This window comes from Aquarana catesbeiana, linkage group LG03 (assembly GCF_042186555.1).
Source record: "Aquarana catesbeiana isolate 2022-GZ linkage group LG03, ASM4218655v1, whole genome shotgun sequence".
NCBI classification, from domain to species: Eukaryota; Metazoa; Chordata; class Amphibia; order Anura; family Ranidae; genus Aquarana; species Aquarana catesbeiana.
The window spans coordinates 350333208-350357089 of NC_133326.1; the positions used below are offsets into that span (position 1 = coordinate 350333208).

Consider the following 23882-nt stretch of genomic DNA (forward strand, 5'->3'; position numbering starts at 1 on the left):
GGGGGGATATGAAGGGGGTAGTGCTTTAGGGGTTATATATGAAGGGAGAAGTGCTTTGGGGGGTTATATATGAAGGGGACAGTGCTTTGGGGGTTATATATGAAGAGGGTAGTTCTGTGGGGGTGATAGGTGAAGGGACAGTGCTTTGGGGGGGGATCTATGTGAAAGGGACTGTGCTTTGGGGGTGATATATGAAGGGGCAGTGCTATGGGGGATATGTGAAGAGGGGAGTGATTTGGGGGTGATATATGAAGGGGGCAGTGCTTTGGGGGTTAAATATAAAGGGGGCAGTGCTGTTGGGGTTAAATTATAAAGGGGGCAGTGCTGTTGGGGTTAAATATAAAGGGGGCAGTGCTGTTGGGGTTATATATGAAGGGGGCAGTGCTGTGGGGGTTATATATGAAGGGGGCAGTGATGTGGGGGTTATATATGAAGGGGGCAGTGCTGTGGGGGTTATATATGAAGGGGGCAGTGCTGTGGGGGTGATATGGGAAAGGGGCAGTGCTTTGGGGGTGATATGTGAAGGGGGCAGTGCTTTGGGGGTGATATGTGAAGGGGGCAGTGCTGTGGGGGGAATATGTGAAGGGGGCAGTGCTTTGGGGGTATATATACAAAAAGTGCAGCGCTGGAGGACTACTACTACAGTAGACAGTGAAAATTATATTCAAAAGAAAAACAAAAACCTAAATGCTGACAAACCGTGCACATTAATATTCCACTAATTATCTGATAAGGATCAGTGGGTATTGTTCATAAGGAAATAATAGTAAACACCAATTCAAATGTCATAAAAGACGTGCTTAATTATAATATAGTGTCCACAAAATACATGTGTGAATGTTCCGCTGGGTAAATCCGTGACTTCCACCATTGACAGAAACCGTCACCACAGAAAAGATGGAGGCTTACCAGACAGCCCTTATGAAACAGCATAAGATATCCTCCTCTTATGGATGTTGTCCTCCCTGTAGATGGTTCCTGATTGAGAGCGCTGTAATGGTGGTTTCCAGACAGAACCTCAGCAGTAGAGGGGGGGGGGGGGGGGAATCCCTTCTCAGCGATGATGAGAATCCAAAAAAGGAAGAGAAAACTCCAATAGTGTAAAAAAGTTTAACTTCTTTTTATTTAAATCGCCAGCAGGCATCCATGAATAAAAATTCCTTGCAAGGAGTTTAAAAACAGCTCCAATGAAACAGAAAGTCCGCGCATGCGCAGTCCGTGCGTGCGTGTCTACCCTACGGCCGTTTCGTCAGAAATGACATCATCAGGTGCCCCTGATTATGTCATTTCTGACTAAACGGCCGTAGGGTAGACACGCACGCACGGACTGCGCATGCGCGGACTTTGTTTCATTGGAGCTGTTTTTAAACTCCTTGCAAGGAATTTTTATTCATGGATGCTTGCTGGCGATTTAAATAAAAAGAAGTTAAACTTTTTTACACTATTGGAGTTTTCTCTTCCTTTTTTGGATTCTCATCATCGCTGAGAGGGGATTCCCCCCCCCCCCCTCTACTGCTGAGGTTCAGTCTGGAAACCACCATTACAGCGCTCTCAATCAGGAACCATCTACAGGGAGGACAACATCCATAAGAGGAGGATAATCTTATGCTGTCTCATAAGGGCTGTCTGGTAAGCCTCCATCTTTTCTGTGGTGACGGTTTCTGTCAATGGTGGAAGTCACGGATTTACCCAGCGGAACATTCACACATGTATTTTGTGGACACTATATTATAATTAAGCACGTCTTTTATGACATTTGAATTGGTGTTTACTATTATTTCCTTATGAACAATACCCACTGATCCTTATCAGATAATTAGTGGAATATTAATGTGCACGGTTTGTCAGCATTTAGGTTTTTGTTTTTCTTTTGAATATAATTTTCACTGTCTACTGTAGTAGTAGTCTTCCAGCGCTGCACTTTTTGTATATATATTTTGTTTTGTGCCCCCTATCAGGGTTATAGTGTTTCAGCTGCAGGATACTTAAATATAATTTCATTCACATTTTCCTGTCACATATTTTTTCTGTACACCTAGCGCAAATTTTTCTTTTTAGATAGTGCTTTGGGGGTGCTGTGTGTGGTGGGAGTGGAGATGTAAAGGGGGACAGTGCTGTGGGAATGATATGTGAAGGGTCAGTGCTGTGAGTGTATGGGGGGTGGAGCTGATGTGAAGGAATAAAGTGCTGTGGGGGGGATGTGAAAGGGGCAGGGGTACCATTGACTCTTAAACACACTGAAATGCAAGGTGCAGTTTCCTGCACATGGAAACTGCATGGTACAAGAGCACCGTGCAGTTTCCGTGCGGCTTTTTCTTTTCAAAAGGTGCCAGGACCTTTTCCCAGCAGAAAACACAGGCACACCAGCCCATTCAAATTAATGGGCTGTCGTGCCTACACACCTGGGCTGTGATGTAAAGAATCTGAGTCATCGCACAAAAATGCAATTCGGACCTCTGCTAGAAGAAAATTTTACTAATCGGACCTCCATGAATTTTAATTCAATGCCCATGCTTTATACTATCAAGCAAAAGAAAAATAAATAAATGCACTAAAATGGGACTTTTGAGGCACAACATATATCTAAAAACACAATTTATTTACAGAATCCATAAAATGATTTGCCATGTCAATCCACAAAATATCATAAATATCGAAATATAGGACAAATACTAAAACCTCTTAGTGATAATGTAAGACCTTATATAAAAAAAGCAGTTGATTCCTTATGGCCCTAATTAACCAACAGTTATTGGGATGATAAATATTGAATAGTTTTGGTGGTTTGTTTAGATTATGTGAATAAGCGCTTTGACAAATCCTGAAGAAGTGGATCAAGTCCATGAAACGCGTTGGGCCATAAGGAATCAACTGTTTTTTTGATACAATGTCTTGCTTTATCATATTGATGTTTTAGTCCTTATTCTGCCTTTTTTATTTTATTTTTTTTGTGTTTGACCCATTTTGTTCTTGCCTTAGACTTAGACCATAACACAAAGGACCACTTATCTGGAAGCAGAATCTGATTATGTTGGTGAAGTGTTGTAAAGAAGCTTTTTATTTTGTTTTTCAGGATCACCAGTGGCTGGCCAGACCTCTGACTTTGTTAATCAAGTTCTGGAGAAAACCTCTGAGGGAAATCCCACTGGTGGCCTAGTTGGGTTACGTATACCCACTTCAAAGGTGTGATGGCCTCCCTACATGATGAGCGCTGATGTGTCGTCCTTGTCTTCTCCACAGTCTGCACTGTAAATTCCATTTAGGTCTTGCATGTAAATTTCATCATCTGCTAGGATTCTATTTTAAACAAGATTTGTTGGGCTAGAGAAGCAAACAAACTTGTCTGCAAGTGGCAAGTACTCTTTGCATGGAGCTCTGTTTTATCACAACTTCTGGTTGTTCGTAATTCTTTGTTATTAGCATACAAGCAGCAACAACTCTATCATTGCCATAGATTTCTAAATACTGAACTTAAATGTGCAAAAGAAATGGTCAAAACGTATTGTAAGTTTAATGTCTGTCTTAGTCAGACTTCTATTGTTTTTTCTTTTACGTTCCCATAGTTTTGAGCTAATGCCAAAATTATTCAGAATAAGCTCCAAACACAAGTGATAAGAACTCTTTTGGGATGTTAGATTGTAGATTGAATACAGAATCCTTATGCCAGGCTTATATGTCTATGCCTGTGTGTGCCGCGCTCATTTTACAGCAGCAAAGCCGCGGTCACCAGAAGTGGCTACCGTCACAATATGTCTGACGCAGAGAAAACAGACTTTGCAATCGCAAATCGTTTGTCAGAAGTGGGACTACAAAATTATAAAAAAATTATCTTTGTGCCTTGTAATTTGCGAAGTGAGAAGATATTCTTCTGCTTAAAGTTGCTTTTTTTGGTATGCTTTAAACCGTTACAAAATATATAAAAAAAAAAATTTAGTGTAGTGGGCTTAATTGCATAGTTTGATACATATTTATTGGGTTGAACTTACATGTTTAAGATAAAAAATCCTTGTGACTTCCTTTTTTCTCCGAATGTATATAGGAATATGTTGAAAATGTAGATATGTGCCACAGAGTCTGTGAATTGTATAGACATTGAAAAAAAAAAAAAAAAAACAACAAAAAGGTTAAAAAAAAAAAAACATAAAAGGCAACAAAAGAGAAAAAAAAAACCTTAAACGGTGGCTCTTGAACTAAAAAGCCGCACTTTTTTGATTTGTGTTCTTTTTATTTTCTCTTTGGTACTTTTAGTTTGAAAAGGAAGAAAAATTGCACATTACTTTTGATTGTTTTCCTTTTTTTATTTTTATTTTGTACCAAAGACAAAACACGTTGAGGTGGCGAACTGCCAGTCAAAGTAAAGATTTGCACAGCTTAAAAGATACTGTAATGAATGTAAACATTTAAAAAAAAAATATATATATTTAAAAGTTTAGGTCAGCAGAATTTTGGGATTAGTAGGGGGTTATAATAAACTGTGAATTTTGTTTTTTTGTTTTTGTAGCGGTCCAATATTCTGAGTCTGTATGTAAACTCTGAGGGTTTATTCACAGTCTGCTGTCTACAGTAACACGAGTGATTCCCCTGTAGATAAATATAGACTTTATATATGTAGTTGTTTGTTTTTTGTTTTTTTTTTGTATTTAGCTTTAGATTTTTTTTTCAGATTTTTGGAGGGTAGGTGGTGCTGCTACATTTCATTCATATAGATAAACTTCCAGAATCTGATATTTTCCCTAGCCAGAGACATGTTGTAGGCATATATGTTGTAAAAGAAAATATATATAAATATATCTATTTTTGCTATTGTTATATGCACCCAAATATATTGAACTTGAGAAGAAAAGGAGAGCTTTAGAAATTCTAATACTTTGCCAATATTTTTGTTAATGTTGATCATACAGAGCATGACCTGATATGAAAGAAACAAACGTAAGATGTTAAAAGAGGGAAAAAAAAAAAAAAAAAAAAAGGAAAAAAATGTATATTTTTGTACCTTTTTGCAAGATATGCTTATTTGGTTTGTTAGGGACTTGGTTTTCATTTTTGTCTTTTGGTGGATTTGGCTTTATCCTGCATGTAGTTACTTTGTGGCTACAGAAAGTGTTGAGATATTCTTTCTTACATTAGAGAAGATCGAGTCTAAAAACAGACCTAAACTTTAAAGTTACGTCCACTTTAAAAGATTTACAGCTTTTAGGAGGCTAGCTAGGGGGGTAAAGAAGATTTAAAAGCAGATTATGCAGCCCTGTGGCTTTTGGTCACAGACCTGAAGCCAGCATGTTGGTTGACATGACTTGAAGCAGCTCTGTATTGTGGGTTTCAGCCTCAGCAGAGTCTTTTTTACTGAAGACTCTGCTGACGTTTGTGCTACAGTGCAGGCCACTGTGGTTCCAGGACGTATGACCCCAAATTGGAATACCACAAGAGTGCATCTCACAGGTATGTGTTTGAAGACTTTACTCCCCTAAGCTGCTTCCCTAATTGCCTAAATCTATTGAATTAGACCTAATGTTAGAATGTTCAAAATGTTTAACAAGTTAACCCAGCAACTTAATTTAGCCATCTGTCTGGATCAGCTCTATAGCTGTCTGTAATTCGTTTATTTGTAGAAATTCCCACAATCTGGAAAAAAGTGTTAAATATCGAACCATTAAACAGTTATTCCAGCCACCTCTGGTGAAAATTCAGTATTTGGTTCAATTGTTTCATCATGTTGCACACATAGCAAGTTTTTGTTCATCTCTATGGGCACTCACAGGAGATCAACTGCTGCTAAAGATCCCATTGCCTGCACATGCTGATTCACGCAGAACACGTTTGTTCTGACTGCTCTGTTTATTCAGAAGGTGACCTAGGTGGGTGAAGGTGGTTTTGCCCAAATCAGATTGTGGGTTAAGAGGCAGCAGAAAAACGGAACAGCATGGGACCTTGAGCAGTACTCCATTTTTTGTCAGGACATGGAGAGATAAATGAATGCTTTTGCTATGTATATCGCACGATGCTTTGCCAAATGCAAAAGTGTTCACTGATGGCTGGAGTTTATTCTGTGATCTGGTTTGCTCTTAGATTATATTTTCTTTGATACATATATTCTTGAAATATACAAAGATTTAAAATGTTAGTTTTGATATACAGAGTTCTTTTTTTCTTGCTGTAAAGAAAGAAATTTGCAGCACTTTTGGTAGTTGTAATGCCAAAAAAAAAAAAAAAAAGAAAAAAAAAAAAAGATTGCTCCCTTAGACGTGCCTTATGTTTTTTAAAATTCGGGGGTTGAATCTGTTTTTAGGTCTCAAAATCTTAAACAGTATACAGAATCGGAGAATTACAAAGTGCTTCAGAAATGTCCATTATCGTTTCTTTTAGTTTTGTTAGGCACCAGCAGTTTGTGCAGTTATGGTAAAAGAATTGTCCCTAAGAAAATACGTAACTACTATATCACGATTCATTTTATAGTAATCTGGTGCGTACTCACACTAGCCTGTAACATGTTAGTCTGCTTTTCCTGGGCTGTGGAAGCAATTTAAAACTTAGTTACATTTATGTATTTCCAAGTAGCTCTTTCTTTCCACATATACACTATATTGTCAAAAGTATTGTGACACCTGCCTTTACACGCACATGAACTTTAAAGGCCAGTCTTAGTTTGTAGGGTTCAATATTGAGTTGGCCCACCCTTTGCAGCTATAACAGCTTCAACTCTTCTGGGGAAGGCTGTCCACAAGGTTTAGGAGTGTGTCTATGTCAATGTTTGACCATTCTTCCAGAAGCACATTTTCTGAGGTTAGGTACTGATGTGGACAAAAAGGCCTGACACGCAATTCTCCACTCTAATTCAACCCAAACGTTTTCTATCCGGTTGAGGTCAGGACCTGTGGACAGCCTTCCTAGATGAGTTGAAGCTGTTATAGCTGCAAAGGGTGGGCCGACTCCATATTGAACCCTACAGACTAAGACCGGGATGCCATTAAAATGCATGTAAAGGTAGGTGTCACAATACTTTTGACAATATAGTGTATGTGTAAACCCATGCCTGTGCAGGTATTGAGAGGTTAGACTGCTGTTTTTGCACATATTGTAGTTCTATATTAGTAACTATTTTATTCAACTTAAAGCTGAACTGATAGATGTTTATCAAGTGCCCTTGGTATTTATCATCTTGTATAAAATGTGTAAAGTATGCCCAATAGATGTATACATGTTTAACAAGCAATCCTTCTTTTTTTTTTTATAAAAGATAAAAAAAATACCTGTTAATATGGCGCATTTAATTTGAGTTGTCATTTTTATAAACGATAAACTATTATTTGAAGATTATTTGAACAGGCCGATCTACTACATGAACCTGTCAAATGTACTCTGGCGGGTACACCTGGACAGGTCACCTGTATGTAGACATTTGCACTCCCCCCAAATGCCTCAGTCCTGCTGACATTTAGAAAATGTGAGCATTCATCTTGGTAATCTTTGTATTGGTATTATTATTAATTCTGCCCAGATGTTTTTTTTACCACCCAGGAAAAACACAGCAGTTTGTTACAAGTTTGTGACAGTGTGAGAAGGCACCTTTTTAGGACTAAATTACACTGGCGATTCTGAATACCCTAGAAAATCTCTAGCGGTGGGATTGTTGCTTTTGTGTTTAGCTTTTAAGTGCTGTGTGTAAGTGGACCTGGGTGTCAGTAATAATATGTATTGCTTAGCACCACGGGTCCTGAAAATGTGCATTATGTTGAATGCAGTGTGTATCCAGCAATGTGTTCATGAGCATTTAACATTTGTCTGCTCCATAGGGTATAATTGTTTCTTGGACACATTCGTACAGCACCAATGCTTTAACATGGGCTGAGCAGCATTTTCCATTGTTTCTAAGAAAGATCCTTTAGAGATGTAGAGCAATGGAAGAAAGAGTGCCCAACAGTCTTCTAAACCCAGGATCAACTTTAAATGATCAGAGATGATTGACAGAGAATTCTAGACCACACAAGATTTTCCAGTAAATCTATACAGCATGAGTTTATAGGGACGTTTTATTTTTATTGTGAGAAGTATCTTCTGTAAGCTATTTCTTACGGGTGCGTGTGTATTTTCAGCCAGCCTATTTACTGATTCAGATGGGTCCATTGAAGCACTAAAGTTTTTATTTGTAATGGCTTGTTTGTATCCATAACGATTTTAACTAGCTTTATGAGACATTCTTCTGTGTCTTCAGCAGGCCCAGAATTGGTGAAAAATTTTGTTTGCACCGCTAAATGGTGCATCCAATACAAAACAAATGAACAGTAAACAGCCATTCATATTGCCCATTCATTACTGAGATTTGACTTGTCTGGATACACTTTCTGCCTTATTTGAAAAAACAAGAGGTATTATTCAAAGTGCAGTAAGCCAAAGCAACTGGTAAGATTTCATCTTGTGGCGATCGCAATGCTTTAATCTGAATTGGTTGCTATTGATTTTTGCACTCTTTAATGCATCATTGATTTTCACAGTTTTACTGATTAGGGCTGTATGAGCACAGCTGGACAGTGACTGCGTATCAGCATAGTCTACTTAATATGCCAACTGCGTGATTCATCCTGACCTGTTGTTGTTTTACATAAGGCCCTGTATCCCATTTAGCAGAAGATTTGATGCGGATTACACGGACGTACCCCTTGTCAGCTGGCTCAGCCATGTTTTGCTAGATGCAGAAAAAAAAAGTACATAGCCAACGGTACTGAGGTGACTATAGGATAACATTTCCTTCTTACCCCAAGTTTCTTTTGGGAAGTGTACAAATTGTAGCAAACAGTAAGACTTTCTACATGAGACTGTGCTATATCATTTTTAGGAAATGTATAATGAGCTACCACTTTTTTTTGTGGCTTAGTGAGGATGAACATTCATTTTCATGGACCATCTAATGTGAAGCTGGCAATTCAATAGAAACCTGGCTAGACCCGGAAACCCAGTGCTTTGCCTTTTCTAGATGCTGCCCTCTATTTCCCATTAATGTACATGGCAAACACTGACAATCCCAGCCAAAGTCCCAAAAGTCTCGCAATGATATGATGTGTTCTATGTCTACGCCTTTGGCCCACACACTGAAGGGTCATCCTTCAGTAGCTGCTATGTTCATGCCCAAGTGCGTTTCTGAGAGGTGCTCGTCATTCATCTATATTTTGCACTTTGTTGTCCAGTAGAAGTTCCATATAACATTTCTGTTTTACCTAATCTGTAATGACATTTAGTAGTTGGCATACATTTCGGAGTGCCTTATTAACAACCGTTGTTGCTTCCTAGTCTGCTTCCTTCCTGCCTTTTTGAGGAACTTATACTGACTTTTACTTCTCAGTTGATAAGCTTGGTTTTATTCAGTGGTGTCCTCTTCTGCAGGTATTTCCACAACTTAGTCAAAGAAAGAAGAATTGCTTACTGGTATTTGCCAGCTGCAAGTTGGGCTTGGGTAATAAGAGTACAAAGCGCAGTGATTGTTTAAATTGCAGAAATCTATAGCAGCCAACCAGATTCACTATAGTCAGATCACAAAGGAGTTCTGATTGCCAGCTCTAGGCCACTGCGCTTTGTATCTTGTGAAGAGTCCCACATGTTTTTCAATGCACAGCTATAATGTCCTTTACCACTTTCAACTGTTAGAGGGCAATCCAATGTACTGTATGTATCAATCCCTCATTGCTGTAATAACATCCCAAGCCATTTCTACAGTAGACACACAACTTCCGGAAATCCTTTTTCCTCTGGCAATACACTTGCTTATATTTAACACAGGGCTATATATAACACTCCAAACACCTGACAGATAATCTTAGCCTACCATGCTTGAGTCCATACAAACATACCCCAGTATCTGTAAAGCACAAAAGACTCAGGTAACTTGCTAAAACCATTCAAAACTTTTTTTCTGACCAGATGTGACTTTAAATAATAGATTTTGTGTTAAGGGAAGCCTGTATAATCTAGCATTATTCAGACATGTAGGATGTATTGTAGTTGGAGGACAAGACTTTAGGCAGCAGTACTACGTTGTTTTTCTATATGACGGCCATCTATTCTAATTGGCTGTTGTGGCATTACAATAAATATTAAGGCAGCAAAGATGGCAGTATTTTTCTGCAGTTGCCTTGTGGAGTTTTCTCATCAGTTTTGTATGGAGATTGATTGTCGTTCTATTGAAAAAAATAGCATACAGACTTAGCATTTACTCATTTTGCACTGTTATGTTGGGGGTGCCTTTTCTATGGTAGACTCTTGATCATGTTTCAGTCCTGACTGTGGCACAAGTTAAGTAATACAGATCTACAGTATGTTCCAGACAATCTACCATTGTACCTCTCAGTTTTATCTACATGTACAAGGCACTCTGTAAATAATTGTTTTCCATTGACATAAAAATTCTGTGTTTATTGGTGCTCATGCAAAAAGTAATGGGGTTGATCTATTGATCAACTCAAGCAAACAAGAGGAATGTTGTCCATAGCAGACAATCTGATTGCAGTTTGCCATTTTCCTAGGAAAGGATACGTTGAAACAATGGTCATATTTTTTTTCCTGAATATGTTCCACAGTGTGTTTTTTTTTTTTTTTTTTTTTTTTTTTTTTTTTTTAAGCTACATTCAACCTTTTAAACTGAACTCAAATGTTACCTCACCTATGGTTTTTGAATCGCATGAAATAATGTTGACTATACCTATAAATGTTCAGGTTGGATGGCATGCAAAAGATTATAGGATGTGCCATTTTCCCTGTATGTAGTGAGCCCATCCAGAGGTCCGTATAAACTTACCTGTAAAGCACATCCTGCTTAGATTTGTATGGAACCTAAGGTGTGGTGGCTCTTGAATTCCATTGCCCAAGCTATGAACGCTACGTAAATCAAACATAGCATGGGCACAGATGAAGTGCCCATGGGTACAACCTCTCAACTATTTTACTCTTGGTAAAATGAGGGCCACGTTTTGCCTCAGTATGGCACAAGAAAGTTTATATCCTTTGCCATAATTGTACACCCACTGATTTTCTCTTCCTGCCACTTCATGTCATTCCTTCTCACCCCTTATCATCCGTGACATCGAACATGGTCACTCCAGTCTCTAGGTGGCCACACAGTGTTATTGCTAGTTTGTATAGTGAGCAGATGTTGAGAGATTTTAGACTTAACTTTTTTTTTTCCAACTGACACTTTATTTTATAAGTATTTATGTATATGTACAAAAAGCACTTTGTTAAAAGAGGAAATAGTTTCGTTTTACAAACATACGTATATATATATATGTCATTTCCTGCCATTTGCTGCTAACTCTGGACTGCTTTGTATGCTGCAGCAATACTTGATGTAAACTAAATACAGCTGGCAGTTATGATACAGAGGAAAATTATGCCTCAGGTTAGGTTGGATTTGCATGGTTTGACTATTGGACCTTGTCATTGAGGACATGGTAAGACCATCCTAAATTTAGATATTTTATTACAGGTCCTGAACTGGTGTTCACCCTTAAGCGTTTTCTGTTTTGCATGAGTTGATATGTATCAAAGCTCTCCCAGCTATCAGCTAAATTGGTAAATTGGACAGAGCCCCAATGAAACGGCACCTAAATGCTTTTCTGAGGCCTAGCTAGTTTATAGCAAGGAACCAAGTGTGTGGAATGTTCGAACTAAGGACCAATGTGACTATAATTAGTGACTGTCTGAGCTTGGCCCAGACTACCAGGAGCCACCATGCACCCTCCACACAATGACACAGTTTAGAAGAAAAAGCTGTGCGGCTTTACTCTTAAACCAGGAGACTCTGTGGTATTTTAAAACAGTCTAGACATGGTTGTACTTTGATGCCAGTAATATTCTGCTTCCTCTATTGTCATAATATATATATATATAGTATACATTTATATATTATAATGTAAATCTTTAGTGTATAGTTCTTGCTCTTATGAAGAAAACAAGTTGCATTGTAAAACCTCATTATGTATATATGTTAATTTCTGCATTTGTATGTAGTTTGAGAACAGCCAGATTCTAGCTACACAGGACACAACCAGTTGTGCACTTGGATTTCTTGCAGGTTGAATATGATCATCTGACATAAATTTTTATCTGTTGTAATCCTTGGAAAAATTCATTTTTATGTTATTGTTTTTCAAGGCATGCACACGTCACGCAAGGCTGGGATAATTAATAATTAGAATAACCACACAGGTTTTCTCGGGGAGATTATAGCTGGTAGTTTTTATGCCCTGAGATCTCATGAGCATATGCTAGCTACGAAGAGGGAAGGTGAGCTTCCCATTTCCAGGAGGCTCCTTTCCAAGGTAAACAGAGATTTGTCTCCTTTCCTCTCAGTACCCTGCATCCTCTAACTGCTTCAAACACTGCCTGTGTTAGTAATTGGATGAAAGGATACATTTGTACTCCTTCCTGTATTCCTCAATATGAGGAATGATGAAGATGATCTTATAGGAGTTAATGAGAGCTTGAGTGACCGTTTCACTTCTAACAACCAGTTGTCAGAGTTAGTGGTTGCTTTTTAAAGAAGATCTGTGTTCATCTAACTATTTAGATAGTCTAAAGGGTTATTTAAGCATTAAATAAACTTTAAAAGAAGCCCTTACTTGCCTCTGTAGCTGCAGGCATTGTGGAGTCACTCAGTCTTTGTATATACAACAGAAAGTATGCTCTTTCAGTTTTGTTTAAGAAGTTTAGGCCATCCTACTCCTTCTCTCAGCATTGACTTAGCAGGTTGCCAACCTTCTGTTGAAAACACAGAGCAGGTGTACTAGAAAGAGGAGAGAGCGCGAAAGGCTAAAATTAGTATTTTCTTGTCAAATTTAAGGATGAATTTTACAGTGCCTGCAGCTACAGAGGGGAGTGGTCTTAAGGTTTTTTTTTCTGTTCAACCCAGCGAGCTTGTTGTACTATGTGATTATTGGTACAGCGATCTCCCCACTGAGCTATTGTGTTTTTGACAGGGAGACTGCCCCCCCGGCCAGAAAACACACACCGGTCACTGCTCCCAGCCGTTGGCTGCCAGCGCTGATTGGATGCAGATCAGCTACTGGTTTTCCAGTATGCCTGTTTGACAGAAGCTGGCTGTTCAGCCGGCTTCTGTCAGACAGGCTGATGTACACCGGCCGAATACAGGCCAGTTTCTGTTTTAACTGGCTGATATTCAGCCCGTGTGTACCAGGCTTTAAGCTCATTTAGGCTGCATTCACACCTGATCGTTTTCAGCTAATAAAACGCCTGAAAAAATGCCCAACAAGCAAAATCCCATTCATTTCAATGGCACCTATTCACATCTGAGTGTTTTGTCACCTGAAGCGAAACGCCTGATAAACGCCTTAAGCTCAAAAAAGAGCATGAGCTTCTTTAGGGCAGATTACATGAGTTTTTTCTGCTTTTTACATTGACCTGTACAAAATCCCTGTAAAAACGTGCAACTTTAAAAATGCTCAGGTGTGAATGCAGCCTTAGTGCTTGATATGATCATGTAAATATTTGAACGTCAATAGCCTGTTCACGGTTCTGCTTTTAAGGTTCATTCACATTTGACTGGGCAGTTTCTTCACAAAAGTCCTTGGGAAGGGCTGTCTAAATTGTCAAAACTAGTCACTTTAGAGAACACCACCAAATGGTACTTCTGGTCATATATACCACATAGATTATGGTGGTCTCTCATTTCACTTTCCTTAACATCTATAATATTCCAGTATTACTTTGAAGTACTCAGTTTTCCTTCTACTGCTAAAGATCCTACACTTTGATGTAAAAGAGGTTTCAAAACCTACTATGGGTCAGGCAGTACACTTATCAGACCCAACTGTCTGTTTTGTTTCCCTTGCCTGTCGTGTGTGTGATGTGTTCTTATAATTGTGCCTTACTTGTACGTTCAGATAGAAGCTGGCCTTTTTCTAGGCCCTTTTTGTGTGGACCATTTGGGAAGAAATGTGTTGATGTGTGTGTGTGATTCTGACTAAGAAAAAGAGATGTACCTTACATAAGGAGACAAATTTTGAGTGCCTCTCTCCTGTTTTGAGCAATGGGGCTAGCTTGTAGATTCTCTCAGTGATCATGTTGTCTGCTGGATAAAGTGTAAATTTTATAGTACTACAGCAGTTTTCCATGCTAAAGATCATTTTGCCGCACTTAACAGAATGCGGTCATATGCATCTCCTTTTGTTGGTTTCCTCCACAGCTATCTTACTTTCCTGACATTTATTTAGTCAAAGTCACGCTGTGTATTGATCTAATGAGTGTTAATAAACGATCTGACTTGCAGCCACAGTGGCACCAAAAGTTGCAGTTTCAAACCTTTGTTTAGATGTTACCAGCCAAAATCAATAATATCTCAATCTTGTGGTCCTTATCTGGATTTCCAGGGTCTGATTCACCAGACACTCAGTACTCACTGGCACTTGTAACCGAAAACCTGGACTAAAGCTACTTTGGAAGCTCTGGTTAATGCTGCTATGAGTCATTGTGGAGATGCATATGAGAAGCTACTCCTCTACTCCACATTAGTAATTTACTAATAATATTTTGCACATGATTTATCAGCAGATGGCACTTTATTATATTAGAAATATGTTTTTGCTGATTCTTTCTGTTTGGGGTGGTCCCAAAAAAATAAATAAACCACAACTTTGTATTACATTGTTCATGCTGAACTATCTATTTACAGTATGCTAGGTGTTTTCATCTATTTACCTGTAACCTGAATGATTGAAGAGAGGCACATTGGTGTCAAATAAAAGTGAACCAATTTAACTCCTCCCCAACTGTGTGCTTTATTATGTATGTTTGATTCAGCAAGGTAGTAAACGTATTGGCTATGATCCATTCATGCACACAGTTCTCTGCCTCTGTTGCAGCCCTCCATTCCACAACATCTTCAGGGTTCCTGTAGTGGAAAAATGCTTTCTTACAAAATTAGCATGTCAAGTCATTTTACAACCGTATAACAGATGTTTGCCCCTTGTATAATAAATGCACAGGAGGAGGCTTAGTGGCTGGAATAGAATCTGGAGTATGTAATGCAAAAGTAAAAAAAAAAAATACTGTAAAAAAAGAAAAAAAAATGTTTCCAAAATGTCTTTTATTTCTGTCTGTTTCTGTTTTGCCTTTTATTTAATAAAGCTATTTTGTCTCTTCACAAATAAAGTGTACATTTTTCTTTGCATAGACATAAAATGCTGATGCCTTGTTACACTGCTGACTTCTAGTCAGACAAGATCCATTCGACAGAAACTGCTCCTGGTCTATGACTGTGTGTTTTTTTTAAAGTAGAAGTCAGAGTGAATTGCCGTATGGACCTTACATGGATTGTAGACACCCGTAGTGGGTACAGTTGTAGCATTGTGTGGTCTTTGCCAATTGGTTAATGCTACTGCATGACATAAATATGGGTCTGCCATTGACCTCCTTCTGAAAATGCTTATTTGTATATTTGACTTGATAAATACAGTCACCGACCAAAGACAAGTATGAAGATTGGCAAAGTCATAAGTTCTTGCTTGCATATACTTTGTTCCAGGTCTGTGAAAGTACTGAAGCAAGAAGGCCAACAATGGCAGTCCCATTTGGTTGTCCCTACATCAGCATAAAAATATCCCTATCCACATCCATAAAATTTACATTTGCCCATGGACTTTAAATAAGGTGCATCACAGACAACTAATAATAATTTTGTGAAGCGCTGTGTAAATTGACAGCGCTATAGAAGTACCTGTAATAAAATTAAGAAATAACTAATATACTAACACTTTATTGATCACTGGTTGCAAATTTTTACAAGTAAAATGTTACTACCCATGTACATTCCAGGTCTCAACCTGTTTCGTGGATCTCCTGTTTACTTCTTCAGGAGTAGATGCAAATATAGATATCTATAAAATGGCACTTCAATTGTAGAATATATAGTAAGCTTTATAGTATCACCTTTATAAATGAATCTGTTCCAACCCCAAGGGACACCAAAAGGGACCCAATATTTACAAATCCGTTAAAAATTAAACATGGCAATATTTCTGAATGGGGTACAGGTTGCCACGCTATACGTGACACATTGTGATTTCATGAAAGTGAAATAACTGCTTTAAATGACAAGTGAAAATATAAAGGCTTGCTGTGCAAAAAATAAATATTAATGTCTATCGGTCCCAATAGTGCAGAAATCCACCACTGTACTGATATGATGAGTGTGTTAATCCAATGCTTGTGAACACAAGGAGCGCCGTCACCTAAAGTAAACAGGATTCTTACCGTAGCCTTTAGACCCTATTACAGAGTCAAATCAGCATTTAGATCATAATTTCATCCTGGAGGATTCCTATATAGAAGCCATTTATCGAAAATTCCTATATCTTCTACTCTCCAATATACTATATATCAGATTAGTGCCATCCACAGATTCACAAATGGTTCACCATATCATGAAATTAGAGTAAAACTGTGTAAAACAAGGACAGATAAACTAATCACAAGTTTTTAAAATAAGCATTTAATACAAAGATGTCATTCTCGGGAGACAATCCAAATATTTCCTGGTACAGACTAGCGTGGGGACATCATGTGTGTTGGCTTCACCCTATGCATTTTGTCACATCTGACGTCATTGGGGGCATGAACGCCGTGACAGTCACCATGCCAATATTTATTTTATTCAAGAGGGGAGGTCCTGCTTGTGAATACAGCAATCCAAGCCTTGTTTTGATTTTCAAAATGGCCGACCGGCCTTGCTTGATCATAAAGGAAGCCTGAATCAAGCCTCTGGTTTTATTAAAGTTTTTCTTACTCTTAATTTCATGATATGGTGAACCATATGAGAATCTGTGGATGACACTAATCTGATATACACCTTAAAAAAAATTAAAGCAACACTTTTCAATCAGAGTATAGCATCAAGTCCATTAAACTCCTAGGATATTGATCTGGTCAGTTAAGTAGCAGAGGGGGTTGCTAATCAGTTTCAGCTGCTTTGGCGTTAATGAAATTAACAGCAAATTCACTAGATGGGCAACAATGAGACAAGCTCCAAAACAGGAATGGTTTTAGAGGTGGAGGCCACTGACATTTTTTTTGCATTTGGCTAGAGTCAGTGTCACTACTGGTAGCATGAGGCGATACCTGGAGCCTATAGAGGTTGCACAGGCAGTCCAACTCCTTCAGAGTGGCACATCAATACGTGTTATAGCCAAGTTTGCTGTGTCCCAGCACAGTCTCCAGAGCATGGAGGAGATTCCAGGAGATGGGCAGTTACTCTAGGAGAGCTGGACAGGGCCGTAGAAAGGTCCTCAACCCATCAGCAGGACCGGTATCTGCTCTTTTCTGCAAGGAGGAACAGGATGAGCACTGCCAGAGCCCTACAAAATGACCTCCAGCAGGCCACTGGTGTAAATGTCTCTGATCAAACGATCAGAAACAGACTTCATGAGGGTGGCCTGAGGGCCCGATGTCCTCCAGTGTGGGCCCTGTGCTCACTGCTTGGCACTGTGGAGCTCGATTGGTATTTGCCATTGTACACCAGAATTGGCAGGTCCGCCACTGGCGCCCTGTGCTTTTCACAGATGAGAGCAGGTTCAGCCTGAGCACACGTGACAGACCTGAAAGGGTGTGAAGAATGTTATGCTGCCTGTAACATTGTTCAGCATGGCCGGTTTGGTGGTGGGTCAGTGAATGGTCTTGGGAGGCATATCCATGGAGGGATGCACAGACCTCTACAGGCTAGACAATGGCACCCTGGCTGCCATTCAGTATTGGGATGAAATCCTTGAAAACCCATTGTCGAACCCCATGCTGGTGCAGTGGGTCCTGGGTTCCTCCTGGTGCATGACCATGCCCGGCCTCATGTGGCGAGTGTATGTAACCAGTTCCTGGAGGATGAAGGAATTTATACCACTGAATGGCTCCCACGCTCGCCTGACCTAAAATCAATAGAACACCTTTGGGACATTATGTTTCGGTCTATCTGACCCGCCAGGTTGCACCTCAGTCTGTTCAGGAGCTCAGTGATGTCCTGGTCCAGATCTGGGAGGAAATACCCCAGGACACCATACATCGTCTCATTAGAAGCATGCCCCAGTGTTGTCAGGCATGCATACAAGCACATGAGGCCAAATGCAGGGTAGATTCAACGTAGTTAAAGACCCGTACAGTCCATGATATCATCCAAAGTAGATTTGTAAAAAGTATTTGAGTGTGCATTGTTATAATAATTTTCAAAGTTAGTGATATCGACAAAGATGAAGTAGAAGTAATGCAGTGTAATAATTGATCCGAAAAGAACATAATAAATTATACTGCTAGAGACTGCACCTAAATTCCTAAAATAAGAGAGAAGATAAACAGAAAACACTCTGCTTCCAGCCCAAAAAGAATAAATGTAGATCTAATAGAGAAAAGAAATCACCTAGCAAGTTCCCAAAGCAGTATAAGTAAGAAGATTGAACAGACATTTAAAACATATACAAAAACAAAGGCCACCATGAGCCTTACATATTAGAGCTATAAAACCAAAGTGTTGCTCCACAATGTACTAGTGAAAAAAATCACCGCCACCTATCTCCACTATTTATCCCAAAGGGTTCATCATGGTTCCCTCTCAACGCCATGTGAGTGCAACCAATGGGAGGAGGCACTCTCCAAAAACATTTGGCAGCAGTTAGAATCATGTACTGCTGGAGAAAAGGACCCAATATGTGACAACCAGGGGCTAGACATACACAGTCAAAGCCCCAAAAATAACCATCTATAGCAGCCCATTCAACCGCAGTACTGCGGTCCACATGAGCCCTCTGATGTGGCCCGCAATCTCCTGCTCTGGGATAGAGGGTCGGCAAGCCCAGATCACAGGTTCCTGTCCCACCATCCCAGAGCATCAGTGTTGAGAATGGAGCCGGCGGTAGAGGAAGCATGCGGCTACAGTAGAGAGCAGAGCTGATGCTTCCTGTATAGTGCAGGCTCCTGTCACAGGCAAAGTGATACCAAACCCTCTTCCTGGGACAGCAACCACTGGCAATAGCTGCAGGGTGATTCCTGAAGTGAAGATTGTGTTTACAGGTCAGTTTTTGTTTTTTTATTAAAATCACATTGTAATGGGCATATCTGTTCTAGTTCTGCACTGGTTACTCTGGGCTGCTTTCAAACTGATCCGCAGGTTCAGCACAGTGCACCTGCGGGTTACCTGCACTGAGCCATAGACTGCTGTCATTACCTGTGGTTTTGGTGCACTTTCTGAAAGCGCATCACACCTGCAGAATTTAATAGAATTGTATGGAAAAGTGCAGTTAACCCGCAGGCAAGCCACAGGTGCACTGCTCTGCATCCATGCTGCGGGTAAACCGCAGTGCATCAGTGTGAAAGCAGCCTTAGGCCCCTTTCACATGATCAATCTGATCGGTACCGCCTGTCCGTTTTTCAGGTGGAGCTAATCGGACTCTCCATTCACCTCTATCATGGACTCGTGTCCGTTTACACCCACCTAGCTCCAATTCAATCCACTAAAAAAAAAAAAAAAAAAAAAAACAGAAAGGGGATCCATCCACTTCGGTCTGGGGGAATTGGATCGGAGGGCCCATAGAGTGGAGTGGGCTGTGTCTGTGTCCATTCTGCATATGCAGTGTGTACATGGACCTGTCACCCGCCCATTCTGCTCATTGTGCCCTGTGAACGGTTACCAAGTCACCTGGGTGGCCCTCACTCTTCAAAAGGTTGGGCACCCCTGCCATAGGGTAAACCTGCCTACACTTACATAGTAGGTGAGGTTGAAACAAGACATAAGTCTAACCTATGTGTGTGATTATGTGTCAGTATTACCTTGTATATCCCTGTATGTTGTGGTCATTCAGGTGCTTATCTAATTGTTTTTTTAAGCTATCGATGCCCCCGCCCGCTGAGACCACCGCCTGTGGAAGGGATTTCCACATCCTTGCTGTTCTTACAGTAAAGAACCCTCTACGTAATTTAAGGGTAAACCTCTTTTCTTCTAATTTTAATGAGTAGCCATGTGTCTTGTTAAACTCCCTTCCGTGAAAACGTTTTAGCCCTATTGTGGGGTCACCAGTACTGTATTTGTAAATTGAAATCATATCCCCTCTCAAGCGTCTCTTCTCCAGAGAGAATAAGTTCAGTGCTCGCAACCTTTCTTCATAACTAATATCCTCAAGACCCTTTATTAGCTTTGTTGCCCTTCTTTGTACTCGCTCCATTTCCAGTACATCCTTCCTGAGGACTGGTGCCTAGAACAGGACAGCATACTCTAGGTGCGGCCAGACCAAAGTCTTGTAGAGTGGGAGAATTATTGCTTTATCCCTGGAGTTAATCCCTTTTTTAATGCATGCCAATATTCTCTTTGCTTTGTTAGCAGCAGCTACATCTACTAGGACCCCCAGGTCCTTTTCCATCCTAGATTCCCCCAGAGGTTCTCCCCCTAGTGTATAGATTGCATTCATATTTTTGCCACCCAAATGCATTTTTATTTACATTTTTCTACATTAAACCTCGTTTTCCATGTAGTTGCCCACCCCATTAATTTGTTTAGATCGTCTTGCAAGGTTTTCACATCCTGCGGAGAAGTTATTGCCCTGCTTAGCTTAGTATCAGCACAAATACAGAGATTGAACTGTTTACCCCATCCTCCAGGTCGTTTATGAACAAATTAAATGGGATTGGTCCCAGCACAGAACCCATTTATCACTACCCTCTGAACTCGCCCTTGTAGCTAGTTTTTAATCAATGTACTCACCCTATGGTCCATGCCAACGGACCTTATTTTGTACAGTAAACGTTTATGGGGAACTGTGTCAAATGCTTTTGCCAAATCCAGATACGCCATGTCTACAGGCCTTCCTTTATCTAGATGGCAACCCACGTCCTCATAGCAGGTTGATTGGTTTTTTCATTACTAAAATCTTGTATATAGTCCCTTATCATTCCCTCCAAGAGCTTGCATACTATTGATGTTAGGCTAACTGGTCTGTAATTCCCAGGGATGTATTTGGGGCCCTTTTTAAATATTGGTGCTACATTGGCTTTTCTCCAATCCGCTGGTACCATTTTAGTCAGTAGACTGTCAGTAAAAATTAGGAACAATGGTCTGGCAATTACTTGACTAAGTTCCCCAGGTACCCTTGGGTGCAAGCCACCCGGTCCCAGTGATTTATTAATGTTAAGTTTTCCAAGTCTAATTCTAATTATGTACTCTGTTAGCCATGAGGATGCTTCCTGTGATGTGTCACAAGAATAAACACTGCTGTTTTGGTTACTGAAGCCCCCTGATTCCCTCGTGAAGACTGAGGAGAAGAATACATTCAATACCTTCGCCATCTCCCCATCCTTTGTAACCAGATAGCCTTCCTCATTCTTTATGGGGCCAATATGGTCTGTCCTCCCTTTTTTACTGTTTACATACTTAAAGAATTTCTTGGAATTTTTTTTGCTCTCCTCCGTTATGTGTCTTTAGTGTTCTATCCTAGCCGCCCTAATTGCACCCTTACATTTCTTGTTGCATTTTTTTCTAAAGTCTGAACGCTGATGATGATCCCTCAACCTTGTATTTTTTGAATGCCTTCTCTTTTGCTTTTATATGCATTTTTACATTGGAGTTAAGCCATCCCGGACTTTTGTTCGCTCTTTTAAATTTATTACCCAATGGGATGCACTGGCTAATACCCTTATTTAATATGCTCTTAAAGCGAACCCATCTCTTCTCCGTGTTCTTTGTTCCTAAGATTTTATCCCAATTTATGCCTTCTAGCAAAGGTTCGTAGTTTAGGGAAGTTGGCTCTTTTGAAATTCAGTGTCTTTGTATTTCCCTTATGTTTCCTATTTGTGTGATTTATACTGAAGCCAATTTACCTGTGATCGCTGTTTCCTAAATTGCCCCGTATTTCCACATCAGTGATCGGGTCTGTATTGGTAATCAGTAGATCTAGTAACGCTTTATTTCTAGTTGGCGCATCTACCATCTGACCCATGAAATTGTCCTGCAAGACATTTAGGAACTGGTGAGCCTTAGACGAATGCGTGGTTCCCTCCACCCAGTCTGTCTGGATAATTAAAATCCCCCATTATGATAACACTCCCCATCCTTGCTGCTAATCCAAATTGTGATAGGAGTTCTGTCTCTCCTCCTTCAGTTAGGGGGCCTAGAGCATACTACCAGTATTTTTTTCCCCTTAGCTTAATCCCTTTGGAGCTCTACCCATAAGGATTCCACCTCCTCCCTAGCTCCCTTAGTGATGTCATTTCTCACATTCACTTGTACATTATTCTTGATATAGAGACAAACCTCTCCCCCTTTTTTACCCTCTCTGTCCCTGCGATAAAGGGTATACCCTTGAATGGTTGCTAGCCAATCAAGAGAGCTGTTGAACAAGGTCTCTGAAATTCCCACAAAATCCAAATCCTCCTCGTACAACAATATCTCTAGTTCACCCATCTTGTCCACCAGGCTCCTGGCATTGGTGAACATGCCACGTAGTTTAGACCAGTCGCATACTATCCTCTTATTGGGTGTTCTGAGATTGCAATTAGGACTTGTTACTATACTTACCTTGGGTTTATGTGCTTTAGTCAACCTATCACTAATGACCCAATACTACCCTCTGGACTATGTTCCGCGCTGACTATCTCTACCTGTGAACCCCCCTTCGCCTAGTTTAAAAACCGCTTCTATAGTACTGGTGACTGACTGAAAAGTTGGCCCAGTCCTCCAGGAACCCAAACCCTCCTTACTACACCAGTTCTTCAGCCACTTGTTTACTTCGCTAATCTGCCTTTCTAGTGTGGCTCGAAGTACCGGTAGTATTCATGAGAATACTACCTTAGAGGTCATTTCCCTTTGCTTCCCAGCCACTCTCACTGGAGGAGTTCTTCCCCTGGCAGCTAGGAGAGTCCCTCAGCTCCAGCAGTGCTGGTCCCTGACTGGTTTCACCAATGTCACTTCATGGAGCGTACTTATTGGGATGCTCCAGCCCTGGATTGGCCTCCCTGGCACTTCCCCCTCTTCCCTTCCTGACTGTCACCCATCTACCCTTTTCTGGTGCCTGCACCTTTGTCTCCTCCCGCCTCTGTGTTGGCCCCTGCCAGGTACGTTCCTGGCTCTCCTTTAGTATGGAGAGTCTTCTCAGTGGTGACAGTTGCTTCCCTAGGTTCAGATCCCGGGCTTCCAGGCAAACAATGTGCTTACATTTTGCACAGCAGTATTCACCCTCGATCAGATGACCAAGGAACGCATACATGCTCCAAGATGTACACCGAGACGTAGCTCCACACCCGCCGCGCATCGTACCTACCAATTTAATGAGGATTGGGGATTATACCCTGTCCAAATTACCTAACTAGCTTCCTGACGCTGATACTCAGCAATACACTACACAGATACTCAACAAGACAATACACAGGTACTCGCAGACCCTTGCCTTCCCCTTTTCGTAAGCTGTCCGGCTACGACTATCCCACAATAAATAATAACAGTACAAATAAATAAAAACGATAGCAGCGCCCTTACAAAGGCATAGAAAACAGTGCAACAACAAACCGCAACTGGTAAAACAGAATCTTTACTCATAGTATGCGGGGTCCGGGAAGGAGGCCCTTTACTTCGTTGACTACTGGGTATGTATATCTGGGCTTCACCAGTTCAACTGAGTTGATGTAGATATGTCTACCGATATTACAGTCCTGATACAACCAGGGGAACTGGGTTTCAATATACTCGTTCTGGAACCGGAACTTCTGCCAGATGGTCCTGCTGAGCCAAAACAGAGCCTTGGGCACATGGGGGGGAAAGTGTACCTAAACTCCTTTAGTACATAAGCATCAAAGTATCACTGCAGACGGGAGAGTCTGGTTAATTTTCCTCAGGGAGGGACTGACCCTTGCGGGAGATA

General features: G+C 40.4%; 1 protein-coding gene across 3 annotated transcripts in view; it reads left to right on the forward strand.

The window, feature by feature from the left end:
* Nucleotides 1-15153, forward strand: part of CREBRF (CREB3 regulatory factor) — a 115033-nt gene extending 99880 nt beyond the window's left edge. For all 3 annotated transcript variants that reach the window (XM_073620596.1, XM_073620597.1, XM_073620598.1), the window contains one exon: nt 3074-15153. In XM_073620596.1, coding sequence (XP_073476697.1) covers nt 3074-3189 — 116 coding nt within the window. In that variant the 3' untranslated portion in view covers nt 3190-15153. The remainder of the gene's footprint in view (nt 1-3073) is intronic.
* The last annotated feature ends 8729 nt before the right edge of the window (nt 15154-23882 follow it).